The sequence below is a fragment of the Fulmarus glacialis genome, unplaced genomic scaffold (genome assembly GCF_000690835.1).
Source record: "Fulmarus glacialis isolate BGI_N327 unplaced genomic scaffold, ASM69083v1 scaffold4771, whole genome shotgun sequence".
Taxonomy (NCBI): domain Eukaryota; kingdom Metazoa; phylum Chordata; class Aves; order Procellariiformes; family Procellariidae; genus Fulmarus; species Fulmarus glacialis.
This window is the reverse complement of record NW_009193258.1, coordinates 32302-57949: the sequence shown is the minus strand read 5'-3', so window position 1 is coordinate 57949 and position 25648 is coordinate 32302. Positions and strand designations below refer to the sequence as shown.

The 25648-nt window shown below is 35.2% G+C and overlaps 1 protein-coding gene across 1 annotated transcript in view; it reads left to right on the top strand.

The window, feature by feature from the left end:
* METTL25 (methyltransferase like 25) overlaps positions 1-25648 on the top strand; it is a 61492-nt gene that overhangs the window by 21776 nt on the left and 14068 nt on the right. The window contains exons 6-9 of the mRNA XM_009587369.1: positions 16594-16688; positions 19201-19230; positions 20354-20427; positions 22952-23045. Of these exons, the coding sequence (XP_009585664.1) occupies positions 16594-16688; positions 19201-19230; positions 20354-20427; positions 22952-23045 (293 nt within the window). The remainder of the gene's footprint in view (positions 1-16593; positions 16689-19200; positions 19231-20353; positions 20428-22951; positions 23046-25648) is intronic.

Sequence of the window (25648 nt, the reverse complement as noted above, 5' to 3'; positions counted from 1 at the left end):
ATAGAAAGTTGGTATCTTTACTTGAAAGGTAAATTCTGCATAATGAAAAATATTAAGTAGCTGGCTTTCCTGAGGCAAGTGGTATGTAGCTGAGCTGTCTAAATGACCATCTGCTGAAGTCCTAGAACCTGATCATCATATCAACCAAATCTGAGAGGGGGTGGATTGGCAAAGTTTATTTCAGGTCTTTCAGGGAACTTCAGGGACAGAAAGGCAGGTGGAACCCAGCTGCTGCTCTACCAGTTGGCTGCTCAGGCAGCTAAGGCACAGCTCCAGACTGACCATGACACGTGCTAGCTCTTGCTTGCTTTAATGATCTTTTAATGTTGTTTTTATCTTGCTCTGCAACAATTTTAAGAGTTTTTGCAGTGTATTAGTTTCAGTTATTTCACAATACTTCAGATCACCCCAAAGAAAGTAGAATCGAAATTTCTAAGTTACAGAAATGTGATTAGTAAAAAACATACAATTCCTTTTACATCAGAGTTTTAAAAAACGATAAACTTTTCAGGCACTTGTTATTAAGTTTGTGTGTCTGAAACATTTGGTTGTTTCTTATTATTACAAAGAGGACACAACTTCCTCTTCTAGCTGTAGGATTACTTCTTCCAGACCAGTGCATAAGGCTTTACTAAATTATTGTTACTCAGACACCACCGAAGGACCAGGTGTGATAACCTATTCTAAGTTCAAACAAGCAGATGTACATACACGGTGGTAAGAGATACTGCAGTTTCATAGCAGTATGGAAATGAAGCCAAATTGCATGTTGGAGTTTCTAGCTGTTTGATTTTTCTCAGCTTGAAGGGTAAAAATTATTCTCAAAGAATAAGCTTTAGATAGAATAAAAGGAAATTACAGTACTCTTTTTTTGGGAAAGAACACATAAGTAGTTCCAGTGATGCTCAAAAAAATGGATTTTTTTTTTGCTATTACTATGAGGGTACGTGTTCTAAAATCTGTAATGCTGTTGTATTCCCCTGGAAAAGTCATCTACTATATGGCTTGTTCGTAAATGCGCAGTGGAGGGGTAAGAGCGCAAGGACCAACAATATCTAAGAGCTAAAATTTCTTCAAAGGGAAAATGGGAAAGAATTAGCACTATGGCTTGTGTCTACACTTCCTATGCATGGATTTCAAACTGACAAAGGATTCTAGAGGATGCTAGATGACTCTAACTAATCAGATGGTATGGATCCAACAATTCACTTGTACAGGAAGTAAACTAATTCCTCTTGCAGCTGTCTGAGGCAAGTGAATTTTGGTTACTGCTTCCAAAATAATAGAATCGTAATGAAATAATTTAACTTGGAAGTGGCCTCTGGAGGTCATCTGGTCCAGATCACGGTGCAAGGCAGGGCCAACTTAGATCAGGTTGTCCAGTCATGTTTTGAATATCTCCAAGGGCAGTGATTCAGCAGCCCATTCCAATGTTTGCTCTCACCACGAAGTTTTTCTCCTCGTATCTATTCAGAATTTGCAGCTCTCGTGCATTATCTATTGTCTTTTCACTGTGCACCTCCAAGAAGAGTCCGGCTTAATCTTTTCTGTTCCCTTTCCTTTAGGTAGTCGAAGACAGCAGTTAGATCCCTCCTTGACCTTCTCTGCAGCCCTGTAGTCCTCTTGCCACCACTGAACTCATTCCAGTAAGTCAGTGTGGTGGGCTGGAGAGCCCAAAGAAGCACTCTAGATACTCTCACTCTCCCAAGTGCTAAAAAGGGGAAATAATCACATCCCTTAACCTGCAGGCTTCACTGTTAAGCTTCAGACTCCTATCCACTTCAGAGTCCATCTGTCTGAGTCATATCTTTCCAATTTATCTATAAAGATACTAAGGAAACCTTGCTGAAAACCTCGCTAAAGTCAAGGTAAACGACGACTATGCTCTCCCCTAATTCATGGAGCCAGTCACTGCATCACAGAAGGCAATAAAGTTTGTCAGTCTCTGGTAACTTCCTGCCAGCTATTCTCAATCTCCTTCTTGTTCTTCATGGGCCTGGGCATGGTTTTCAGGAAAATTTGGCTCCGTAAGCTTATTGGAAACTGAGGTTAGACTGAAGATGGGTGTGATGTTTGCCTTTTTCCTGTCATCAGGAACTTCCCTTGATGGATGTGGCCTTTCAAAGATGGTAGAGGGTGTCCTTCGTGTGACACCAAGCAGTTGCCTCAGCTTCCTGAAATGCATCCCGTCTGGTCACATGCTCTTGTGTATTTCCAGTTTGCTTGTGTGGTCCCTGAGCCAATATAATCTCTACTGTAGGTAGTCCTTCACTTGCCCAGGCTCTGACACTAAGCTTAGGGAAGCTACTGGCTAATTTAGGCATCAACGAGAGATTGCAGAGACCTGTAGAAGCCTTTCGTGGAGAGACTAGTTTGAATATTAGGATTGAGTATTAGACGTAGAGCTAGATCTCTGCGGTGGTGGATAGAAGATTTTCCTAAGAGAGAGAAATTGGGTAGAATTTGCTGCAACACAGGAAATCACTTGCTTGTTTGAAATCAGTCCAGTAAGCAAGGTCTTGCCTGCGAGGACACAGTGGGAAGTTCTGTTATAAAGCATTCTATACTAATTTTATCTTAACTCAGTAGCTTTGAGGCTTCTCTGTTTTAATGTCATTGCTCTATTTTATAGTTATATTAATTTTTTGCCCAGTTTAAAAGTTTTTTTATCTTCTCGAGGACAACATTGAGGCAAGTCCGCCTCAAAGCTCCTTCCCCCAAAGTAGCATGTTTTCCATCTTTGCTGCTTCTTTTTCTTTAATGTAAATGCAGATGGTTGTTCTCATAAGCCTACCTGAAGCAGATGTGCCAGCCCACAAAAAAGCAGCAGTGCACTGGCGGTTACCACAACTTGAGATGGCTAGGCTGTATGTTGTTTGGCAGTTAAATTTTATTAATACCAAGGTCAGTCTTGTTTGAGGCCAGTAAAAAATTGCTTTTTCACTTCATATTAATTGGAATTAATTGATATTCATGGGAAGAAATTTTACCTGTTTTGATGCCTAACGTAGTGTTTATAAGTCTGAGGTGGTGAGTTGACAAAATATCAACAAAATGTTACTATGCTATTTTTGGCGGGCTATTGAATCACCTTGGTTATCGCAAGTTTGGGTTTTTTGTCTCTGAGGAGCTGACTATGAGGAATAATGCCTTACATTTCTCGTATATTCTAAAAATAGTAAAGATATTGCAAGATTGCCTGATTCAGTTTGCTATCGGACCCGCTGTGAATACTTTGGGAGCATTTCTGGTGAAAGTAGGTGCCAGTAGTCACAGTCTTGAATACTGCAATCAGTATACAGTGTCCTTCTATGTGACTATAAATAAGCTAAATTCATCTGGAAATTTTTGTAATGGGACTACATTTCCAATTATGCTGGGAATAATTTTGAACTCTTAAGATCATGAAAGCCTTTGTTTTGATTTATTAGTAACTACAACAACCAAGAAGTGCTGTGTAATGTCAAATTTCAATTCAATTTAAAAAAGTTGAAGCCAGTGACTTTTAACACTTGTCTTTAAATTTCACTGCTGTTATAAGGAGTACCAAATACTAAATTTCAGTTAATAAGGAATATTATGACAGCTCTTGGAAAATTCTAAGTAGTTTTACTTTGGCTTTCTCTAAGGAGAATTGGCTATTTATACAGAGATTCTTCTATGGATAAAATGCACTTAACCATTAGTGTAATTGATTCCTTTGGGGTTTTTCTTCACTGTTACTGCATCGGATAGTCAATTACAGCAGAGTAGTAAGGATTTTACTATTTATTAGAGACTTTTTACATAAGCCTATTTACATAGTGAGCCATTATGGCAGTTTTTCTGGAAAAAATCAGTTTGCTAATGATTTTTAGGTTAAAACAAACCCTGTGCCTCTGTTCAGAAGCTATTCTTAGGATTTTTGGGAGCTGTTTTATCTTACATTCAGCTAATACATTTCTGGGGCAATGTACCAGCTGGACTATGATTATCCTTTAACAGACAGTAACTGCAAATTTAAGATATTTTCAAAAAGGCTTGACTTTCCTTAAAAAGGAATTGATGTGTTTCTGTATTCTAATTCTCTTCTTTCCATCCTTCGTACCACCAAACACATCAGTACCAGTCTAGAAACCAGTGAAATTTTTCAATATGATATCTTCTGTTTTCCGGAAAAAACAGATGAACATGAGTCTTGCTAGGAGCTACTTATTTATAAATATTTCATAATTTGAAATAAGGCATAGGTGTAGTTGTATAGGTAGTTTCAATGATAGCTGTCTGATAGAAACCCTTTTTGAGATAAGCTTGAGTACTGCAAATCATGAACTCCAGTTTTTGTAAGGATTTCCAATGTCAGGTCACTGCTCTAGGAAGTAGAAGATAGGTGCTGGGCAGAGGAGTTCTAGAGCCATCCTGGAAGCTGTGATGAGTAGCTTGTCGCTAAGGCACTCTGGAAGAAGTCAGCAAACCTTTTCCAGAAGAGTAAGAGCCTTGGACTCCCAAGTTACGTAAATATAAACTTTGGCTACATTTGTTATGCTCTAACTTTTAAAAGCTAGTGAACATAATAAAGGGAACTGAAAGGGATGCAGAGGGTAGTCAAAATTCACATACAGAATTTTATCAGATTTGTGAAAACTGAAAAGGCCTTGAATAAGGTGGATTCAGCAGACAAAAACTTCAAAACTGAATTTTCTAAAGGATTCCTTACACAAACGTAATGGCTTCATATCACTCTGTTCCACTGAAATATGGAAAGATTAGTCACTGTTTTAGAAGTATTAGAGTGCAGGTGATTTATGTGTTGCCTAGGTATATTTTCAAAGATTTTCCACAGCCAATGTCTTAAAATAGCTGTCACTGATACCATGGCAACACAGGAAAACACTTCCAAGCAAAAGATCAAAAAGCTTGATTTCCTTTCCAAGGCATCTTTAGATATTGCTGCACAAGGCACATTTCCATGAATTTGTGACAGAGCTAACTAGTCACTAAAAACCAGATGTTTTCTGTCAAAATGTATCCTGAAAAAAATAAGAAACTTGAAAAAATATTAACTAGGTAAGTTTTACAGATGTTAAATGACAGCATTACCTATTTAAGTTATTAAATCATTTTTCATTAATAAATGTATCAAAAATATATTAAAACCTGAAACTATCTTACATTTATAATTTTGTGTGTGTACACAGTAAGAGATTATAATTGAGAAAGCCAAGGTTTCTATAATGCACAGTAACTAAAGCATACCCTAGGTTTGGGTTTTGAAAATTATTTCGATGACAACTGATTCTATTTCCTGAAATGGAAGAACATTTTTCTTCACCCCTGTTCCCCCCAGTAAAATCCCATTTAGTGATGGGATTTTTAGGAAAAATACAAACTCAGGGAACTGTGAAGTCTTTGGCCGAGGAAGATTTAGTCTTTCCCATGAAGGAAAAAGGCAGTTTAAGTAGTTCCTCTCCTTTCTTTCGAATCCTAGAAGTAGACTGAGATACTTCTATGTCATGGAAGGTAGATCCCATGGAAGACCTAAAACAGGTTGGGTTATTTGTGTTTCAGTACTGCCTTGACTGAGTTTGGCAGTGTATACCAAGAGACAAAGTAGGCTGTGTGTGAAGGATTTTGATGAGGGTAATAAAGATTACTTTCCACGGAAAAATCTCAGGGGAAGGAAAAATGACATTTAATTCCATTTAATTACAATCTCAGAAGATGCTATTGAGAATTTTATATCATTGTTTGGAATTACTTATTCATCTTAAATAAACTTTACTCAGTAATTACTCTGCCTTTGTCCTAGTACTGGAAAATGCATGCAAAATTTTGGTATCGCTTTGTAATATGAATCCTCAAGGATTTCAGAATCACTAAAGATAAATAACTGTCCCTTGGTAATGATCCAAGCTTAACACTTTTGAATACAGATTTGTTGTAACTTCATATTAATGGTGTTTATTAAAGGAATGAAAAAGTTGAGTGACATAATTTCTGCGTTATTTTTATGATTGAAACACACTATGAAACAGATCTTCAATTAGTTTAAGTTGGCATAAATCCACTGAGATAATCCCAATTTTAACATAAGCACCAAACTTTCATCATATTCATGGTGTTATATTAGAAACATCTTTAGCTGAGTTTTTCAAGATTCTTAAATACTTGAAATAGCTGAGAATTTTGCAAACTTCTTTCTGTCTCCACTTCCACAGGTAATGAATAGCTGTAATTCTTTTCTTTGCTATCAAAGTAGAATTCCATGTGTTAATGAATTAGCTTGCTTTCACACTCTGTCTGCTACATTGATAGACCTGAGAGTATAGTTTGAATGTATACATTGCTTATATCACATTCTCAGGCCTTTTTGACAGATGTAGCATCAGTATATGAAATAAGACTAATTCATTTTTATATAAAATAATATTTTGATAACAAAATAGAATGAAGATACAAAATAAACATACAGCCTGGCTTCAGCCTCCATAACAGAGACGTGGAAATCATGCAATTTGTTAACATCAAAGGTTCCTCTATTCCAGTATCTTGTCTTCCATAGAGGCCAATTGCAGGCATGTATAGAAGAAGAGTATAAAATCATAGGGAGTACATAGCAATGCTTCCTCCAAATACCCTCTCATGCTTCCAGCGTGTTTTGGGTCATGAGCTTCTTGGAACAAAGTGATATATTTGCATTAAATAGCCCCTGATGGATTTTTATTCCTTGAATCCTTCGGATTACTTTTCAACATATGTAAACTTTTAGCATCTATAGCATGCTACAGTAAGAAATCAACTGCTTGTTGCATGAAGCAGCATTTCCTTTTAATTGTTTTAGGGCCACTAACTGCATGTTTCATTTTTATACCCCTTAAATTTGGGTGTAAAAGCCAGTACACATCTGTCCCCGCTTATTTTCTTCGTCTCATTCATGATTTTACAGATTTTTCATTCCCCTATCATCTGTTTTACTGCTTTAATTTTTCATATTACTTGCTCCTGTTATTAAAATATTCCTTACTTGCGACAATCCTGTTTCTCTTCTCTTTACCTTTTTGGGTGGTATTACTTGTTATCAGAGGTGAGAAAAACAAATCCAAACACAGTATTCAAGATTCAGGTGCAGCATGGATTTATATAGTAGCATAATAGTATTTTCTGGGTTTTTTCCTTAATAATTCCTACTTTCTTTTTCCTCTTCTTAGTACTGGGCTGATCTTTTCATCAAACTGTCAGCTCGCAGTTCAAAGCCATTTATTGTATGTTTAAAGTTAATATTTTTCCCAATTTGAATCACTTTCATCTACATTGAATTTTATATGCCATTTCATCTCTAATTTTTATTAGAAATGGCTGTATTTTTTATTATGCTTAGGATCATCAGCAAACTTTGTCCTACTCTTTATTAACTTTTCCAGATCATTTATGAATTTGATCAATAACCTGCTCCAGCACAAGTCTCCTTAGGCCTCTGCTGGTGACCTCTGTCCTCTGTGAAAAATGATATTTTATTCCCGTCCTTTGTTTCTGTCAATTACTTACCCACAGGAATACTTTTTATCTTGTTCTGTGTTTTGATAGTTTCTTTAATGGTCTTGTTGAATGCCATTTAGAAATCCACTCTGTCTTTCTTGTCAAAGTGTTATTTTAAGCCTTCAAAAAAAATTCCAATGTTTGTGAGATATGATTTCCCTTTAAGAAAGTCACGTTGACTCTTCCCAAATATGTTATGTTTGCTCATATATCCAATGACTCTATTCTTTAAAGTACTTTCTCTCCATATGAATGTGAGGCTTGGTGTTTGGAAGCTCCCTTGACCTTCCCTTGAGCTCTTCACAGCATTAATATTACATTACCTGCTTTTCAGATCTCTAGAACCGAAGAGTTTTAATCAAGAAGTTGTACACTGCATTTTGGCAATTTCATCCTTGTTTTAGTTTTCGGATGAATGCCATATAGCCTTGGCAATTTTTTGATGTTTACAACTTCTGTTTTTCTAGGGATCCTTCAATTTTAGATATTTCATCTGATGATTTCCTTCTATGAAGCAGGACTGTGGCTTATGAACTGCATTTAGCTTTTCTTCCATGCTTTGTTTCCGTGGGCAATCCATTATAGCTTTATCACAATGGTAGTCCTATAACTACTATCTATTTATAAGAAATTCTGTAGACACTCAGATATCTGCAAAAGGTCGAAGAGATTTGAGATTAAAGTTAAAGAAAAATTGAGGGCTATACAAATTATTATCAAAAGAACATACAGATTTATTTTTGTACTTTTATAACCATTGAAAGAAAAATGTTTGTTTGCTTGTGCCAATTACACTACTGACCTAAGAAAGTTATCTGTTAGTAACCTTTTTTCTTCTGTCACCGTGCAGAGCACACATAGCTTGTGCTCTCTCAAGGAGGCTCAGAATAATACCCTAACAATTTCATGCTCTGAAATCGAGTCAGAATATTTAGAACATAATAAAAATTACATAGCTGAGAAGAAAAAAAAAAGGTCACTTTTTTTTATAACAACTGTAATTGAGATCAAGTGCAAAAAGACTAATTATACTGATAGCAGAAGAGTTACTAAAGCTATGAATCCTTGGTAAACAAGATTACTCTCCTGTTTGGATGGTAGTATTTATAGCATTGTTGAGGCACAATGTTGCTGTGTATTTTCTGCTGGTCTGAATAGGGTAATTCTTTCCCGGACTTCTGTAAGAATAGTCTGTTCATAGTGACAGCCTTTGTTTGTCATGCGCGAAGAGCTTATGGTATGTGAACTAATGCCTGTTTCTCCAGCAGTCATTAAGGACTCTAACATGAATTCTCTGGAAACAAAATATCATGAGAATTATGAACTACACATGTTCAATATACCACTTATTTCAGTAACATCTGCAGGAATGTAATAATAGTCTTTTGAAAAAATAAAAGTATCAAATAATTGTCTATTTACCTTTTTTGAAACAGAAAAAAACGGATTGTTTCAACATAAAATCTCTTACATTTTATACCAAACTAGGTAAACACACATGTTATCGTATATTTGACAAGGAAGAACAAATACAAAAAATGTTTCAAACTGAAATATCAAAAAGAGAAAGCTTTCTTTTGAAAGCAAAGGCCATTTTCAAATACAGAACTTCAGAAAACTTTTTCTCATCTTGAAATATAGTTTCTGTGAAGTCATTTAATATATCTTCCACAGTTTTAGTGACGATTGGTTTTTACAAGTCTTAGGATATTGCCTTTTTACACATCTTTGTAGCATAATGTCAACATAAATATACAATTGTGCATGTTCTAATCCTTCAGTCTACACCATATAAGTAGGCTAAACAATTTGTAGTATTTGAATGACTTCAGCAGGGTTCCTTTTAAGCATAGTATTCTGCGCTTAGTATTGCAATTTCAGGGCCTTGGTGAGAAAAATCTCATGTACAGTGTGACCTTTGAGTGTTAATTCCAACTTGGATGTTACAGGGTTTGTTGTGCAGAAGACTTCTGATGCATTATAATAATGGTATATCCACTCCTACAGTTCTCACATAGGCATATCTCATGTTTGTTACAGAAGACCTGTTTCCACTAAGACATGACATAAATTTGCCAGCTAATGATGACTGGGATGAGGAGAATTAGAAGTAGGAGGAATAAAATATAGTTCTGTTAATATTACTGGTTACATTAAAGGATATATAAGGGTAGCTACATATTGTGTCTATGCATATACTATACCTCTTTCTCCTGCTTTGCAAATGGGATGTGTCTGATTTAGGATATAAATTCCTTTACTTTTTTAAATTTGTGTCACGCCTTGCTAACTGAGTGCTATGAGAGATGTCCGGTAGTACGAAAAGGCGGTAATTGGCTTCAGTGGGAGTTTTTGCTAAGTGAAAGAGGTAGACAAGTCCAGTGTATAAAACAGCCTTTGCCAGTGTTGAAATTCATTTCCCTTTTGTTTGGAGTTTATTAAAAGCAACTGCAGAATATTCCATTGTCCAGTCTAAGAAAATAAATTTTTATACATAAGAAAACTGAGAAAAATATTTTATCATTGTATAAAGAGTTTATATAAAAATACTCTTCCTTTAGCTTATACATTTTTAGGGCAGTTTATGAATTTTGTATCCTATAATTCCATTTTATTTTTGCATTAAAGAGAGTTTATACATTTACCATGTTTACCAGTAAAGATGAGACTTTTTCCAGGTAATTTAACTTAAAAATTAGGGGTCATTTTCCTTTCCAGTTAATACAGTTGTAATTAGCATGTTGCAAAAATGTAAAATTTTTAATACTATATTTACAATTTTGAGTACCAGAATATAATATTCTTTTTACTAGTAAATATTTTGGTTTCTACATTTGGAAAATGACTACTGTCTTTTGAATAGTCATATAAGTGGAAATGGAATAGTATTTGGTACACTATATATATGTCGTATTTATTTCTTATTCACTTGTGTTTGAGTTGGAGTTTCATGTTTCTGTTGTTGATTTTTAATATGACTAGTGCTAACTTCCTAGAATTAGGTAACAGGCCTAAAAAGCAATATTTTAATACAGTGCTAGCAAAGAATTTATTTTAATTTCCTCTCACAGCTACTAACCTCAATTTTTATGGCAGTCCCTGGGTTTGTTGGTAGTAGTAGAATGAACTCTGTTTTCTCCCGGGAGACCAGGCTTCTTCTTCCATGAGCTACTTTTGCGCCTGAGCTTGTCATCTCCATCCTCACTCTGCTTCTCTGATTTGTCTAGATTGTAAGTCATTCAAGGCCTTCCAAGAGTCTAGAAGAATGGGGGTCCCTCCCTACCTTACTGTGGCCCTTACTGAAATGGCAGTACTGACATAAAACTGTCAGTATCCATTTATTCGTCTTTCACTTGGTGTTGCCTTTCTAGGTTTCCTTTTAGTTTTCAGTAATATGTTTCTGTTATTAATCATGTGTTATTGTGTTCAGAGTAATAGATACAAAAATCCCTTTCTCTACAGAGATCATTTTAATAAGAATATTTTTAAAGAATCTGATTAATTCAAAAAAAGGAGAACAAAAAATTAAAGAGAAGAAGGGAAATGGATTTACATTTATAATGCCATTTACAGTTCTCAAATATGCCCTGCTTTTTTTTTTTTTCCTTTAGTTTTGCACTTCTAGAAATGCTGGCTATATTCTTTGGAAGAAGGAAGGCTTTAGTTAGAGAGAAGGAGATCTTCCCAAGGCTTTTTAGATCACAGCTTTTTATATGGGTAAAGATGCAATTTGACCATTTGACCATCTTAAGGATTCATTGATTTTCTAACAACTTCAAATGCTAAAAAAGGAATGATGGGACAGAGGATAATTAGGAACAAGGGGAAAGGGAATAATTTAGTCCTATTTATTATAGCTTTTTTTTTATCTCGACCATCAATATGTCAGGAACTATCCAAGCAAGGACATGATTCCTGTGGTTGCTACCTCTCAGGTATTGCTCTTTGAATTAAATAGCTGAAGAGCAGAAGTGCCAGCCTTGCAGATTCAGCCATGTACAGATTTTAAGTGCCATGTCATGTTATCCTTATCTACTTGTCTTTGGCGAGAATCCCAAAGCATTGTTGGCCAACAATATGATTAATACAGAGATTTTTCAATGTCCTTGGCAGTCCTTGTACAATTAGCTCACACTGACAGCTGTGTCTGATCTTCAGTCAGTTGTGCTTTTTCTGTACAATTGGCACTCCTTTTATTTTTGCCTTGCGTGTTCTCTAGCTGCCCAGAAGTGGTTCAAAATGGAGCCTTCACATAGTCTTGTATTTCTTTTATTTTCATCTTTTTTTTTTTTTTTTTCTTTCATGATCACAGAAAGAGATCATAGACAATCAAGTGCACTGGATGTGAAGTACAAAAATGAAACTGAAGTTAACTAAGAAGTATCTGAACTCCAGGTTTCTTATGCTTTGAAATTGAGAAAATGAAAAAAAAATCAATGAAACCTTTGAAAAACAGCTCCATGAATCAGTGGGAATTAAGCATTTTAAAAACCTAGATCATACACTGAAGTAGAGAGGCAAATTGGGGAATTATACTTCATAAACATAATGGAATTTGGAAATTGGGGGTACAGACTGTGAGGATGGACAAAGAAGACACATTAAGACATCAGGAAGGAATCAGCTGAAATAGATGTTAATATCAAAATAATAGCAAATGAGTAGGAGATGTGGATGTTTTACTGTAATAAAAAAAGGTAAGAAAATACAAAAAGGAAATTGAAGTTCTCTTAGGAGTACTTCTACATTAACTGATTACATTGCTACATGCAATATTTTACATGGGCTGATATTGATCACACTTCATAAATAAATGTAGATGTAGGTGGTTTTATCCAATGCAGTTTTTAAGTGTCAAGAGACAAAGATATATGTAAGCATTTAGAAGATTATACTACAGTGATAACTCACTGAATGGTATTATTAGGAACTACTGATAATACTTACACCATTTTGAAATACATTTCAGAATCTTAATATTAACATTTTAATATTATCATTTCTAATCATTAATACAGTTCTGTATTAATGAAAATGGCAAAAAATGATAGGTGAAGTTCAATATGGAAACTGATTTCAGTCTTAAGGGTAATTTTTAAAGGAAATTTAAGATATCTGTCACTATAAACTATTGTGTGAGTGGTTTCATACAGCACTAGCTGTGGGCGTACAATCAGCATAACTATTAAATTAGAACAAGCTCTCTTTCTCTTGAAGTTATGTTCTCATGCTGAAACACTTCAAGGGACTGATGTTTCACAACATTTCCATAATAAATTGCCTAAGTAAAGATAAAGTTTAGGAATGAAATAAGCAATGCTTGTTTTTCTAAGGAGAGTATGATTTCTTAAACAAAATGCAATGAGTAGAGTGGGAACTTCAGCCTGTATTCTAAAAGGATATTCTGCCTTCTCTTTGCCACATGCTATTTACAATCTGATGAACTTCATTACTAGAAAATAAATCTCTTCTGTTGTCATTATGTATATACTAGAAAATCTTAAAATCTTAAAAACAGAATAGAAAGATAAAGTGCATTTCAAGAAAATCAGAATCCTCTATTTTATGTAGTACTTTGCCATTTTTAATAACTTACTTGTGTTGCTTTGTCTTTAAAGAGCAGATGAAGAATTTCAAGGCATTATAATCATTTATACCGTACCACAAAAGTGAAACAAAACCTGATTTTTTTTTCTTTTTTAATAAATTATCCGTTAATCATTGGGATAGGCATTGTTTCGTGACAAAATTCGGGTTGTTTCTGCCAGGTGAGTTTAACAAATACTGTTCAATACATTATCTCAATAAAAGTATCTCTTCCAGAAGGTATAGTAGAAAACATAACAGATAGATAGTAGTTGTTATATTGGGAACTGCAGTTTGGACAGTTGGGAATTGCAAGAAAGTAAAAAGATGAGAAGCATAAATGCAAATACATTTTCATGAAAAGTGAGCAAAGGAAGATAAACAAGAAACTGCAAGACCACATGGAACCCTAGTTAAGCTTATTTGTCTAGTAACAATAAAACCTGTTGGTCCTGTTGTTTCATAGAAACTATATAGTGCCATAAAGCTGTGCAAAGTAAATTTTAAATGTTAACACACTAGAATTTGTAGTATCTTACTTAGAGTTGAAGAACTATGGAAGGCCTAATATTAAAGACAGTGGCTTATCCCGTTCTCTTGAACTTTCTTGGAAAACTCTGTGCACATAGAGAAGGATTAGCTAGTAAAATCCTTTCATCTTACTTCTACTGCCAGATATTTTTTCTATAACTACCAAAAAAGGAAGCATGAATAAAAAACATTCGGTGTTCTGTATTTTGGAAATCCTGTTTCCTAGCTACACTTAATTGTTTTGTTAGTTAAACAACTCTCTTAAAAAATTTCTTTGAAACACTGCTGAGCCAGTCTTAATGGATCTGTGACTAGGATGGTAACAACAATAAGGCTTGCCTGAAGCTTTTCTCTGTATCCACACAGAATTAAATCATGATGAGGGAAGTTGTAGTTGATCTAATTATAAATATAGAATATATTTATTGTGATTTATACTTTTTTACTACTCAGTATAATATTTTCAGTGTACCAGATGTCCACATGTATTGCCATTTTTTTTCATTTAGAAGTTAAATAGAAAGGGAGAAAATCCTTTACAAAGTTCAAAATAGTATAGGTGCTCCAAATGGTATATGTCACTACTATTGCAGTATTACAAAAATTACACAAAATGGAAGTCCAGTTCCTCTACAAAACTTAAGAGCAGTTTACTGAAGGTCTTACAAAAAGATCTAAATAATTAGAGGACAGGAAATAACATATGATTTCCAGGACTAAGTTAAGAAATAAGAATGTTATTCTGACAAAATATTAAAAAACAATAGTAGTATTGGGTTCCCAGAAGAAGTGGAAAGGTAATCTGACATACTTTATAGAAAATTTAGTCTTGTTCAGTTGATGATAAAGTATGAGGCTATACATTTACTCAGATTTAAAATGTTTTACCAATATGGACCTGAGGCTTTGTATTCTCCTTTGCTAGACAGCGTTGAGTGAAAAATTCTATGAATATTTTTCAGTTGTGGCTGGCATCTGGATGTATTTGCACTTGTTTCCCAAAGTGTTAATCTCCTCCACAGGATTTCACGTATATAATAAACCAAGAAGCTGTCAAGACAGCTTCTCCATATAGCATTTCTGCCTGCTGGAGGAGTGAGAAATTAGCTGCTGAAGTTAGTCAGTTAGTCATGAGACATCCCTGTGGTCACAAGAAGAGTTACTAAATCTATTGAGGGATTGCTTAAAGTATACAAATATTTAAAAGGATTCTCTCACCTATGTTTGAAGATCCATAAAGTTTCTTTGTTCTTCAAAGAGATGAAAAAAATTTTAATGGAAAAAAGTGGTGAAAATTTGGAAAGTTCCTATTAAAATCTTTTTCTGGGAGAGGAGATGTTATTGCTATCAGAAAAATGTTCTTTACTGTCAAAAAAGAATGGTAAGGACAGGAATTGTTTGTTTAAACATATACATTTAAACAACTCTTCCATGAAACTATGAATGTTACTAAACTCAGTCAGAGGGAAATAATAGGAATTTTTTCTGTGGCTAATGGCTGGAATAGTTCTTTTCTGTTTTATTCAGTGTTATATGTTTCTGTGTAATCTATGCTTTGTCTTACCCTGCTATGTGTAACTGGGTGATTTTGATAAGTATGTTTCCTCACTTCAACCAGATATATCCCATTTATGGGGACAGTGAAAAATAACAGCAAGTATCTTCAAGCTACCTTAATCAGTATTTTATCTGTGTAGGTTCTCTAAAGGAACTTTCTTTCTCCTTAGGTTAATTATCCAGAACTAACCTCCTTTTCTTAAATTGTGGTCCTCAAACCAGTAGTCATTCCCTAAAAGCCTCTGACATTTCTCAGGGCTAAAAGGAGAGCGAAGTGTGAGGTTGCCTGCAGAAGGTTACCTGCTTGCTGCTACTCTCTAGAGATCAGCAAAGGCTGGGGACTAATGCTAGAAAACCGAGGGCTTTTGCTGTGGGAAAGAGAGTCGTATCCTTTATGGTTTCCTATTTCCCTTTTTTCTTTGCCTAACTTTCACAAAATGAATTCTACTTACATGTTTGTATCCCAGATTTTTGGTAAATTTGAAGAGTCGTATTTCTGCTGTCCTTTTTTTAACCCTGTTACATCAATTTATCTTTAAATATGCCCAAGTCATCTTTCTATGCTAAAAAGCCAGGATCCTAGCCAATTTCTTGTGGTTTTTTTTTTTTAAAGAAAGTAGTAATTCTTATTCAGCAATCTAAAAAATCAGCTGACAAATGTGCTGATGAAAAGTCAAGACATTGTAGAGTTCATCTACATTTAAAACTGGGTATTATGAACATCTATAAAGTAATCCCCGTACTTTAGTTTTCCCACATTTGCATGAGTGTTAAACATGAAGAATTGTGTTGTTATTCAAAATATTAATGATTCTGAAACAAACTGAGCACAGATTGTGATGCAAATGCTTCTTGGTGTTATGAAGAAACAGCAAGAGCCTTTGCAGCTGCTCTTTTCTGGAAAACAAACATTCTGCCTCGCAGCAAAAAGCGGGCCTTCAGAACTGAAATAAACAAATACACATTGTTCTGTGTGATGTTTAAAAGACGTTTATGGTAGAAGAAAAACCCGATGAGATGCGATACTGAAGTCCTGCTACACTGAACGACTGCTGGGCTTACATCTTGTGACTCATGGCATGGCATGGGGTGCCATGAGTATTTGCAAACTCTTCTCTTGTCCCTTGGAATGTTTTTTTCAGTGGATTTTCATAAAAGACACTCAATTAAAGTTGTTTTGGAAAATGTGAAATTATCAGAAATTCAGCATAAACCAAAAACATCTGGTACGGGGAAAATACGTTTTTTATAACACTACCACGGTTTTTGGTACTGGACTAGAACAGTTAAGCATTTCTGCTACCATTAACTACTGTTCAGCTTGCTCAATACATTGTGTATTCTGTAAGTAAAAGAAAAATAGCCCATGAAAGCTGTGCCTGTTTTTTTTTCTCCATTTTGCAGATTGCCCAGAGGAAGCGTGGGGATTTCCCATGTGTCAGTACTTGAAGGACATGGGCTGGTGCTGTGGTCGCAATGCTAGAATGTCAGCATGCTTGGTATGATTCTCCTTCTTTTCTTTTTCCTTTATCCAGATGTTATAGGATTCATTCGTTTTGGCTTCTAATCCTAGAGCCAGAACTTTAATCCAAGACTCTACAGAATAACATCATTAATGTTGTAAGCATGATGAATTATATCTAAAAAAAATAGTATTGACCTTCCAGCTTTATATATTTTATACTTGCTGAAGGCATGAAAAAATGAGTATTGACAGAAATGTATTTTAAGAGTGGACAGAAAGGCCAAACCTTTGTTGAAACCTAAACAAGGTAACCCCTCAGGGTAATAGTTCCTGGCCAAGGACTTAGGGGGGAACAATTCTAATTGTAGAAGGATTGCAATCAGTAACTCTCCCAATACCTTCATGATTCATAATATTGAATGTTCTGACTGTTTAAAACCTAAACAAACCTGCCTATTCCAAAAACTAGAAGAGCTCTAAAATCCATGCGGCTCAAGAGACTGGAAACATCTTTTTAACATTGCACCAAGAGATGAAGTGCTTTTGAAGACCTAACCTCATCAAGACAGGATGATGAACTGTTGTCTAATATGAAAAAACAGATATGTACTGAAAATTTCAACCACTGTTGCAGTTAGAAGACCATTATTCCTTTCCTCTATTAATTTTTAATTTCTGGTATCAAGCTGAATCACATCAGGTTCTGGCTAGCTCTGCTGCTAGCTCTGTACCCCCATTACAGAGAACAGTGTGGACTAAAGACTCAGTATAGGCTAATGTATCAAGGTTATGTAAACTTGAACTAACATGGTAATTCAATGCTATCAGGAGAAGGTATAGGAGGACAGTTGTTAGTATTCGTAAGGCTTAAATGTGTTACCCTTGGCAAGGTACAAGAAAAAAATTGTTCCTTTTAGAGACGTTGCTGTAAAACTTATCACAAAAAGTACTTTCTAAAAGGGATTTGCCTTTTCTCTTTTTCTTGTCAGTGTCATACGATACCAATTCTTCCTCATCTGACACATTAGCTATTTCCTTTCCCATTCCATTTCTTTTGGAAAGGAAAAGTTTGGGCTGTTTTTCAACAATGATAGGAAGATAAATTTTGTAAGCAAATGACCCCCAAGAGACAGTACTGATTGTGCCATATATATCTATTTTAGATTTCACAGAAATCACAGAAATTTGGCAGTTAAAAACTTTTTTTGTTTAAACATTCCCGAAAGGCAAAGAGTTCTCCTGTGTCACTAGGTACTTCTACTGTTAGTATGTTTGTAATTCTCTCTATGCTTTTTTCATGACTAGGATTTTCCTTGCCTTCTAGGAGGTACAAGGGAGATAGCGCAGTGCAGCTAGACAGCCGTCTTCCTAGGGGTGATGGCTGGCTAGGAGAAACTGAGTTTGCTGAGCAATGACACTCAGCATTATTGCTGATGTTCATTTTTACATGTCATTCAAATCGGTTAAAGTGCCAAGGGCTAAAGGTTTTGGACGACAGTTTCAGTTTCAGACCCTTACAATACATGTTAGAACCCACATCCATCTTCTAAGCAGCAGCAGATATATGCTGGTATGAGAGCTATAGCTTACACAGCAGAAGTCAAACCTGATAGTCGGCCAAAGCCGTGAATGGAGGAACTGCAACTACTTGGACTGTGTTTGAAGAACAGTCTGAAAGACAAGATCATTTCTAAAACTAGGAGAAGGAGAACTGGGTGATTCAGAGACAAGCAGACTTATTTACTGTAGTGGAGTTTGGGGACTAAGGGTGACGATGACCCACAAGCGGTGAGGCATTTTTGTTTTGCTATCATCTAATTTGTTGTAGTGTCAGATAATTTACTGAATTTTTGTCTTCATTTCTACTACGATCTTTAATACTCGGTTGAAATTTTTATAGGCACAGTATCTTTTCAACTGTGGAAAAATATTCCACGCTTCTAATTATTTGTTATTATTTGTCACTATGGATCATAAAAATCAAGTACTCTCACACCTGCATCAGGATTTATGGCACGAAGAATCTAGTGAAATACAATGCACAGCATTTTAAACTGCAGTCCCTCTGAAGTTTTTATTTTATTTAACTTTTACAGAAGTTCAATTTATCTGAATACTAGGGACTAAAAGTATTTAAAGACTTTGTACATTGAACTAATATTTATTTTAAAGTAGTTGAATATGAAAGTAAATTATTTGTATTTTGGTAAGAACAGACTCAAGAAAAATGCATTTCTTTTTAGCACTTTCACAGAAACTAATCCTCTGAAATTCTTTTACAATATTAAGAAAAACAAACAAATTTTGCATGCATCTGTTTCCATACAGTTGGTTGTTATTGCTTCTCCTATAAATAAACCAAAATAACAGGAGTGAGCTGATTATGAGTCCCTAAAGGTATTAACACTTTAAAGTGTGCAAGCTCGTGTTATGTCACACCATTAATCTTTTAAAATGTCATCTCCTCTGACTTTTATACAATGTGTTTATAAAATGTTCTGATAAAGAATAAACATACCAGCAATTTAATTCCTTCACTCTTAAAGGCTTTGGAGCGAGTTGCAGTTGGCCAAATGGTAAGTAATATTGTTTATTTTAGCCATTCTAAGATAAAATGTGTTTTTCCCCCTTGAATGCTCTTAATCCATGAACTTTTATTGAACTTCTGCATTTCTGGAATATAAAATACTAGCATACACTATATCAAATCCTGATAGATAGCATGTGTCATCATGAAATCACATTTTTATTGCTGTGATTATAATTAGTGAATCTGTTTTCTTTTGGCAATTAAGAGTCTGGAAAAAAAGCATAGCTTAAAATTTAGGACATTAAACTACCCATCTTAACTTCTTTCGCTATCTTTCAGCTAATACATAAATTCACTACAAATGTCCTTCTGATATCCCTGGTTTGGATCACTCTATCACGGTGTTTTATCAACTAATGTAAAAATAGAAATTGTTATGACAAAAGCTTGAACCTGTTAGAAACATCATCATTCTCATTTTTAACCCCTGTATATTTTTTTCCCTGTGAATACTTTGAATTACTGTTGTGCAAGTTATCCTTTTGGGGATGGTGGACACCAACTGTGCAAATATTTAAAAGGCAAGGCTGAGAGACCGCTTCTTTCCATATGTAAGCCCACTGACCCCAGTAGTCTTTTACTGTAAATGCATTTTGCTGTGAATTTTTAATTGGCAAGCATTAACTATTTTTGTGCAAACAGATCTTTCATACACAAAGATACGAAGTTTTCAGTATATTCTGTTTTTATGAGCATGGTATTTTCTGCATGGTTCAGACTACAATGTATGACGATTCAGCTGGGGAATTACTCCTTTTGTCTTTAAAACAGTTTAGTAAATTGTTATATTTATTTTGTATAGCAGAATTTGGATCATGATCAGTACATTTTTCCTCTGTTCTTTTTCCCTCTGCCAGCCTTTGAACTTTTACTTCAGTGTTTGGGTTTCTTTTTTTTTCTTGCATTCATGGTTATGTTAGAATCTGATGCAAAAACGTAATTTTAGCTGGATGCAAGAATATTAGTAAATTGTCCTCTTAAACCTGTTATGACTGATTGTAAATAATACAAGCCAATAAGTAGTTAAGGAAGCCAATACTGGTTTTGTTACTCTGATCTTAATTTCAATGCCAATTTTAAATCCTTGCTATTGTAAAAATTTTTTGCAGCTGCCTACAGAATCATTGTTTTATCGAGCTGTTCTTCAAGTTATTATAGAAGAAATTTATGGTGTCACCAAAAGGTAGGGAGTTCTGAATTCACAGAATATGAACCAAAGATCTGATTCTCTTCCACCTTTATTCTGTAGAGAAAGTATTTCTTATAAAGAAGAATCTGTAAGATTCTGTAGAAGAATCTGAAGAATCTGTAAGATTTTTCTTCTGTAAGAATCAGTCTTATCATACTGCATGTACGTATTGGTATTAAAATGCAGGATATGTTTGTTCATCCTAAATCCACATCACAAATATATTGCCCTTCCTTTACCCATAGCTGAAAGAGGTCCTCTTTGGTACTAGATACATGGGTAAAACATATCTTCACCAGAGAACCGACAACAAATTCACTAAAAAGTCAACCCAGTCCTGGGCTACCCTGTTATGCAGAGGTCCTGGCAGCTTTAATACTGCAGAAGACAGAAAGACATTTCCATTTGTCCTGAGAAAAAATGCTGAAAGCCCAAAGGCCAGCATGGCTGTAAAGAGCTATTTACTGCCTATGCCTACTTTACCAAGTACTGTGCCCCTGTAGGGTGGGATTTGGAGAGCTGGTGCTGAGGACCTGACATCTGCACTATACTCTATACGTCATAGTGGGATTAGATTTTATCTAATTCTGTGGGATGTGTGTCTGTTAGCACTTGGAGCACATCCAAAAGCACACCTTCCAGTTTAATTTAAGTTTAAAATAATCCATTTTTTGCGCTCTGATCCTATTCCACAGTGTGAACCAAGGCATGGGAGGTGGGCAAAACCAGAAAATTCACTTCAGAAGTATACTCTAAAATAAGTGCTAATGCAGATACCCCCAAATCTTTTGCTAAATGTAGAGCCAGACAGCTTACCCTTCAGCAGGTCAAACTCCTGAAAGAAGAAATGCTTTTTTTATTTTTAAAATACGTAAAATACAACACATAAAACCATGGCTACTAAATTGTAAAAAAAAGAAAAAGTGTGAGCTAGATGATAATGTTTCATTTGTTGAAGGAAGCATAATGTGGAGGAAGTAATTAAGATCATATTTTTGAAATAAAAGCAATGGCTACCTTGGAAAGGCTCCCTCCTCCCGCGCCTCCCCCAAGTTTCATTGGTGAGTGTGATGTTACATGGTGTGGAAGATCCCTATGGTCCTTTTGGGTCAGCTGTCCCGACCATGTCCCCCCACACTTCTTGTGCACCCCCGGCCGGCTCCCTGTGGGGCAGAGGGAGGAACAGAGAGGGCCTTGACGCTGTGCAATCGCTGTTTGGCAATAGCCAAAACATGGGTGTGTTACCAGCACCTTTTCGGTCACAAACCCGAAGCACGGCACTACAAGGGCTGCTGTGAAGTTAGCTCCCTCCCAGCCAGACCCAGACAATATCTTTCCCCCTGTAGCTTGTGCTTAGGAGGGCAGATGCCCGTCGTGCAAAGAATGACGTAACAGCACTATCATTAACTGATTTTCAGACTGCATCAGCCCAAATGTTTAAGTGCATCTGAATATTAAATATGACTGCAGAAATTCGTTCTTTCTTTAAAAATAAATGTGACTGTTGATTCTCAGTGAGTGGGGATCCTTGCCAGCTAAGCAGCATTACAACTGCCACTGAGTAAAGTCTTTCTGTTGACCTCAATAGATGTTAATCCTGATCTATAAATAAGGAGAAAGGTGTTTTACTAAGAATAAAGAGCAGAAAAAGTTTTAAATAAAGATATTTGTATTTAGTTTTTCACGGGGGGGAAAGTGTATTTCCTCTTAAGTAATTGAATACTCACAAACAGCTGCTGTAGCTGAAAATGTAACTCCTGCACTGCACAGCTGGAAGAGGAATTACATTAAGACACAGTCAGGAAAGCGAATTCAGACTAACAAAAACTTTGCGTGTTGTTTCTCCAAGATATTTTAAACACAGAGAAGAGACACAGATGTAAGTGACCTGTTAGGATTCAGTCTTCCTATATGTTTTTTAAGTTTTCGTGCATTATTTTAACATGTTTTTTGAAACAACCCTGGCTGGCTTCAAAAGTAGGTCATCGAGTTGTAAACAGGAGAAAATTCTGGCATCACTTAGTGAAATAAAAATTGTGAGGATAAGAACACAAGGTAACAAGAGAAAGTGAAATTTTACTCCAACTTGACATTTGCTCAGTCCAGTGGTTGATGGTAAATAAATTACAGCAGCATTATAGTAAATTATAGAAGTATTATAGAAGTATAGAAGGAAATATCTGTCAGCAGAAATAAGAATTTTGTCATTCATATAGGGAAATAAAAATATTAGGGAGAAATTAAAAAGAAATCTTCAACTCTCCAATTTTTACGTAAAATAACAACTGCACTATAACCATAGTACAATTGTACAGTTGCTGTATCTAGAAATTTCTTCAAGTATTAGCTAGCTTGTTTTGTTTTAAGTAAAAGGGGGAGAAAGGAAAATTGTTGCTAACTTTGCAGTAGTAGCCAATTTATTTCTCCTGAATTAAAAAGTTATTTAAAATGAATTAAAAATGTGTAGATTTCTGTTGTTGGATGTATAAAAGCCTGCATCTCAATACTGTATTTGCAGTGATCGACACGTTGGAAAAACTTTCTCCAAATCATCCTCCTTCATAGATTATGTCAGAAAGTCTCTGAAAAAGCTGGAACTGGATGATTCAAAGGTGAGTCACTAAATAGAGACTGCATGAAATCCTTATATCCATGTAAGTTCTTGAAGTCAGCACCATAATGCGATGTTTGAGCCATTGAGTTGATTTAGTTTGTATACTGCTGTATAAATACAAAGTATTCTCATTTTTATTAATATTAATAGAGCCAATCTATGCTTATTTTTCTGTATTAAAAAAACCATATATCAAAGTTGGGGTTTTTAATGTTTTTTGGGAACAGGCTTCCATGTATAAATTCTTGAAAAGATTTTGTTTAAAAATTACTTTATTGTAATGACTTTATATAAAATGAATCCTTTTTTAAACATGGTGCTCATGATCAGAATTTTTTAAAGCCTTTCTGGTATTTATGAAGTTAATCCTACAAATCTCCTTTGAGGCAAAAAAATGTAATACATACTCTATTTTATACATGTTGTCATTTAGAGTTAAGTATACTTTTCAGATGCCAGGTGAAGCAGGCATGAAGAACTTCTTGCCTGTGCGGATTCTATACATCCTGATAAAGTAACTCTTGCACCCTTTTAAACCCAGCTGAAATACTATCCTATGCAAACATGTTGCTTTTTCATCTGTACTTAAGTTTAAACTGAAAGTGATCCAAAAAAACATGAATAATGAATCACATAGTAAACTCTTTGACCCCTCTTTATTTTCATTTTTTCTGCAGCAATATTATCTTGATCCCTTTGGACACCTTTTGAAACTGAAAAATGTAACATTATAGCAAGATAGGCAATTCCATCCATGCAGTTTGTTTCTCTCACAATTTACTTCCCAAAGTATTTCCAATTTATTTTAGCCTTTAGACAGTCTCCTTAGGCAGTCTTTGAAGATCATCTCTGCTGCAGCTTCTGCGTATGGAAGGGCCTAATACTTTTTTTCTTTAAATCAACAAAGTTAAGGACAAGTATTAAGATTTTTAAATAACTTGCCTAGATAGAGAAAAAGAAGTAAATACAAAATTGACATTTAAACTTATAAAACCTTTTGGAGATTTTTTTTTTATGTTCTTGAGTGTCTTGTCTTAGTACTACAACTGCTAAATTGGTCAACAGATGGCAACATAGCATTAGGCAGGGAATATGACTGTGTGAAGATCACAACCACTCTGTGAGAACGAGTTGTGCAATGGAGACACGAGAGAGTATTAGACTGATTATTAAAAAATTTAGTACAAATGAAAGAAAAAAGTAGGAGTGGCAAGTATGTAAAATATTTAAGGTAAATGTTGTTGTAGTCTTTGGTAAAGCAATGCTTAAAATCTGTAGTCAAAATGTCAAATCACATAAAATTTGCCAGGCTCATCAAACCATGAGCTAGGAGAAAAATACAAAACCAAATAAACAAGTAAATGCAAATGACGTTGGAATCATGCTTACAGCATTAAGAAAAAGACTTATGCCAGAAGTTCACTGTGTTTTAAAAGGGTTATATTTAATTCTGTTTGCAAATTGAGCTACCTGTTTGCTTTTCTGGATACATAGGCACTAACATCATGCATTTGCCCCAGCTGAAAGTAACTACTAAAATGGTGTCGTCCTCAGTATGCGTGCAATCACCCAAAAGCAATAGTGGATTGTTTGTGCAACAGTCCGTTTACTAAATCATTGGTTAAACCCTGCTGGTAGAGAGTTATACATTTTTTCTTTTAAAACCAGTAAGCATAGAAACTTTGTGTCAGTGTGTCTGATTTTAGACATGCTGCCTTTGCCAGAAAGGGTCTGGACAAATGCAAGTTGCCCTGAGAGAAAGATGTCTGTCAACGCTACTTCAGGCTGCACGTGTTCGTGTGGTTGCTAAAGACCTGATTCAAGTAAATGCTCATTTTTGCTTATGTTTCTCCTCGTTTTTGTGCGCAGCTGGCTGCATACTGAAGACGGAATTTTATGCTGATCTAAACAATATTATTTTTTATTTCCCAGCTATGTTGAAATTTGCAGCAGCACAAAACGGTGCTATTTTGATACTACTGAGAGGAAAGTTGTTACTGCTCCCTCAGCAGTGGTTCTGACACTGCAGTTTTCGTGGTGGAGTCAGCACTATATCTACACAATATTGGAGAATGTGTTAAATTCCTCTCTTCAGAAAAAAAATACTTACATAGCTAAAAATGTGATGCAGCCTAAACATTTGCTCTCAAAGACAACAAAAATCAAAGAGAAATCTATGCAGAATTTGTTTTCTAGCTCTGTTTTTAAAAATGAACAAAAGAGCAGCTGTACTGTGTAGACCAAATGTCTACTCTGTCTCCGGCAATGGCCAAAAACTGATGCCTTGGGAAGAATACAAGGCGAGAGTAAGCATATATGAAGGATACTTCCAGAATAATCCAAAATGTGCCTGTCACTCACAAAAAAAGGAGGCAACCGTTGTCTTCATGCATAAATTTATTTAGGTGGTGTTAAAAAAACAGCTAAAACTTAGTAACGCTGTGTAGTACAGAGAACTGTGAGAAAAAATTGCATACGAGTCTCTGTTTTACAAGTGCAAAAATATTTTTTAAAAAACTTAAGTCAGAAAACTGCGAGTCTCAGGTTTTTTACTATGCTTATCAGAAAATTGAAGAGAGTTTAATCTCTGCATGATAATAA